The sequence below is a fragment of the Pundamilia nyererei genome, unplaced genomic scaffold, assembly GCF_000239375.1.
Source record: "Pundamilia nyererei isolate P.nyererei 1_Seehausen unplaced genomic scaffold, PunNye1.0 scaffold00387, whole genome shotgun sequence".
NCBI classification, from domain to species: Eukaryota; Metazoa; Chordata; class Actinopteri; order Cichliformes; family Cichlidae; genus Pundamilia; species Pundamilia nyererei.
Genome location: NW_005187788.1, coordinates 56,434 through 59,352, shown reverse-complemented (window position 1 = coordinate 59,352; position 2,919 = coordinate 56,434). Strand labels below are relative to the sequence as shown.

General features: G+C 42.7%; 1 protein-coding gene across 1 annotated transcript in view; it reads left to right on the top strand.

Moving 5' to 3' along the window:
- Positions 1–2,919, top strand: part of LOC102195586 (phosphatidylinositide phosphatase SAC1-A-like) — a 31,923-nt gene that overhangs the window by 11,873 nt on the left and 17,131 nt on the right. Inside the window, exons 2-7 of the mRNA XM_005752882.1 lie at positions 57–209; positions 611–708; positions 2,016–2,090; positions 2,197–2,324; positions 2,547–2,605; positions 2,789–2,823. Of these exons, the coding sequence (XP_005752939.1) occupies positions 181–209; positions 611–708; positions 2,016–2,090; positions 2,197–2,324; positions 2,547–2,605; positions 2,789–2,823 (424 nt within the window). The 5' untranslated portion in view covers positions 57–180. The remainder of the gene's footprint in view (positions 1–56; positions 210–610; positions 709–2,015; positions 2,091–2,196; positions 2,325–2,546; positions 2,606–2,788; positions 2,824–2,919) is intronic.

Sequence of the window (2,919 nt, the reverse complement as noted above, 5' to 3'; positions counted from 1 at the left end):
GCCTTACTGGAAATGTAAAGATGGCATTTTAACCAATGCTGCTTATTGTTCTACAGAACCGTGTTGTTCCGGTGTCCGGCCGCACGTGGAGCTCGCTCACGCTGCAGGTGGAACAAACGCTCGCGCGCTCACAGCTGACGGCGGAAGTAGCCTGACGTCACTGAGATTTCGGGAGCAAAGATGGCGAACACCTTCCAGAGTTTCAGCTTGTAAGTGCTGCAGAACGAAACAGTAACATCACACAGCCTGGTTTACGGTCCACGCTGCGTGGAGAGGCGTGCCCGTCTTTAGTAGGAGTGTAACTACAGCGACACGTTTGAGTTACGTTCCGTCAGCTTCTCGTTAATTGTCGAGGAGCTGACGCTAACGTCCGTTTTATCCCAACTTGTTTTGTTTTTTTAAACTATTTCAGTTGTTTCTAATCACATTTAAATAACACATTTAAATATGGACGCGAGCAAACGCAACTTAGTAACTGAGCTTCTAAGCGAGGTTAGAAGATGTGATGGAGCCATGTTCCAGAGCAGTAACCGGCTCCTTCGGCGCTGTTAATGTGAGCTGCCCACGGGCTCATGGTGGCTTTTAAACCGGGTCTTGTCTTTCGCATCAGGCGCACCACACCAGAGAAGTTTTACATAGAAGCTTGTGATGATGGCTCCGTGGATGTCCTGGCTATTGACAGGGTGTCAACTGAGATGACTCTAACAGGTAAGCAAATGGACACGCCCCCTGCCACGCCCCCCCCGCTGTCTAAAAATGTAGAAGAAAACAAACGACTGAGACCATTTAAACCTTTAATGAAAAGCCCAAAGAAAACCTCTGCTCGTTATGGTGAATGGACAGCTCTGCTCTGCCTGAGCAGCCAAAGCACTTTACACAACCTGCCTCATTCACCCCGCAGCTGTTTCTGTGTAAGCGCTTTCCATCTAACAGTCACTGCAGCCCGGGTCGCTACCTTGCCTAAGGATATTTGGCATGTAGACTGAAGCACAGGTAGCAGATGATCGGCTCCACATGCTGAGCTGCAGCTCAAAATGGCATTTAAGTTTATTGTTATTTAAATATGGAATTAAAGAAAGTTTATAAAATTCAAAATATTTTTTTGCCAGTCTTGATAGACACTTTTTATTGTGCTATTTCTTACTTCCTGTATTGTCTGTTTTTGTTACTGTTTGGACTGGAGCACTGTTAATTTCCCCTAGAGATCAATAAAGTATTCTGATTCTGATTTGAGCCATAGTTTATTTATAAAGCAATTTATTAAACAACACATGGCCGACCAAAGTGCTGTACAACAGGAATATAAAAAGTACAATAAAAACATATAAAAATACAATAAGAAAGACACTTTAAGTAACACTTCAGTATATCTAGCTAAACTGTATTTTGTGTGAACATTAAAATAGGAAATGTTTTCTAGATCTTATAAAAAATGAAACAAAAACATCTCCCATTAAATTTAGTTGATTTGGCAGATAGTGATTTAGATTTCCCGTCTGCATGCTAAACATCCTTGAGCACGATAGTAACCCCAAGTTGCTCTCTGATCCATCAGAGTGTGAATGTTTGATTTAAAGCATAGTTAAAAGCGCTTGTATAAATGGGCTGCACATAAGTGGTGCGCGTTCGCTGTCAAAATAAAAGACGTGCACCAGATAAGAAGTTGGACCGCGCGTTTGCGTACATAAGATATGTGACCACATAACATCCACAGAGTATTTTGATTCTGAAGACAATGTGTGGCTAAGTGTTAAACACGTTTGAGGGTACTTTCCTTCTTATTTGTTATTGTTTTGTTATTTCTTTTTTGGCGTGGGCTGAAATTGTGGGAGTGCCAAGATTTTCTCTGATCTTCAGTTGATTTCTTTTCTCTGTTGGGCTGCAGTAAGTCTGGAGAGTAGATCATGAAACGATAATAGATGGCCTCCTTAGTTATAATCCCAGCTTCGATGATGTTACAGATATATTTCCTGTGTCCATAAAAACCATTGTTGTGTCCCTGTCGCCCTTCTCAGTGAGACAGGATGTCCCTGCATCAGCTGAGACCAGGCCAATATGTGGACTGATGGGAACTATACGCTTAGTGGCAGGTAAGATCAGCATGCACACAGTATGGAGATACATTATTTTACTGTGAAATATTGGAAGTTGGATAATCCAGTGCATTTTTGCTCTGCTTTCTCCTTTTTCTGGAAGGCATGTACCTGGTTGTCATCACAAAGAAGAGGAAGGTGGGAGATCTGCTGGGCCATGCTGTGTGGAAGGCTCTGGACTTTGACGTAATCTCCTATAAAAAGACAATACTGCACCTCACAGACAACCAGGTAGTGTCTTCTGATTCTGCGCCTTAGTAGAATTTAGCAGAACAACCTTTAACAGCAGTAACACAAAGGAAACACATCATTGTGGAGGACTTTTGTCTTCTTTACAGAGTTCCTTCAGTTCACTGAGGTTTGCAGCCACGTGTTTATACACAGAAATCTAAAAGTCCAGAGAGTTTTGAACTTTAAATGCAGCAACTGCATCACCGTCTTGTCTTTTTTCAGCCATTGTGTTACAGATTTGCTGCTGAGCTTGAGATGGATGTGCTGTTGACCCAGTTTTAGCTAGGCTTTGCTGTGGAGCACACGTGTTGGCCTCACATTTGACGGTAGATACTTTGGTATGCTCATGACTTCATGGTCCACTCGGTGCCTGTCAGGTCCCCGTGTCCTGTGGATAGAAAACAAATCCAAATGACTCCTGAAGTATTCTTGCTAATGTGTTTGCTTTGTGCTGTGTACTACAGCCCAACATCTCCTCTATTGCACAATCTGACAGGAAGTTAAATTTACTGGGACGTCCAATCGACAAGATTGACCCGTAATGATTATGGTTTGTGAGAGAATCGAGAACGAGCGTGTGGATAATCTTTCTCAC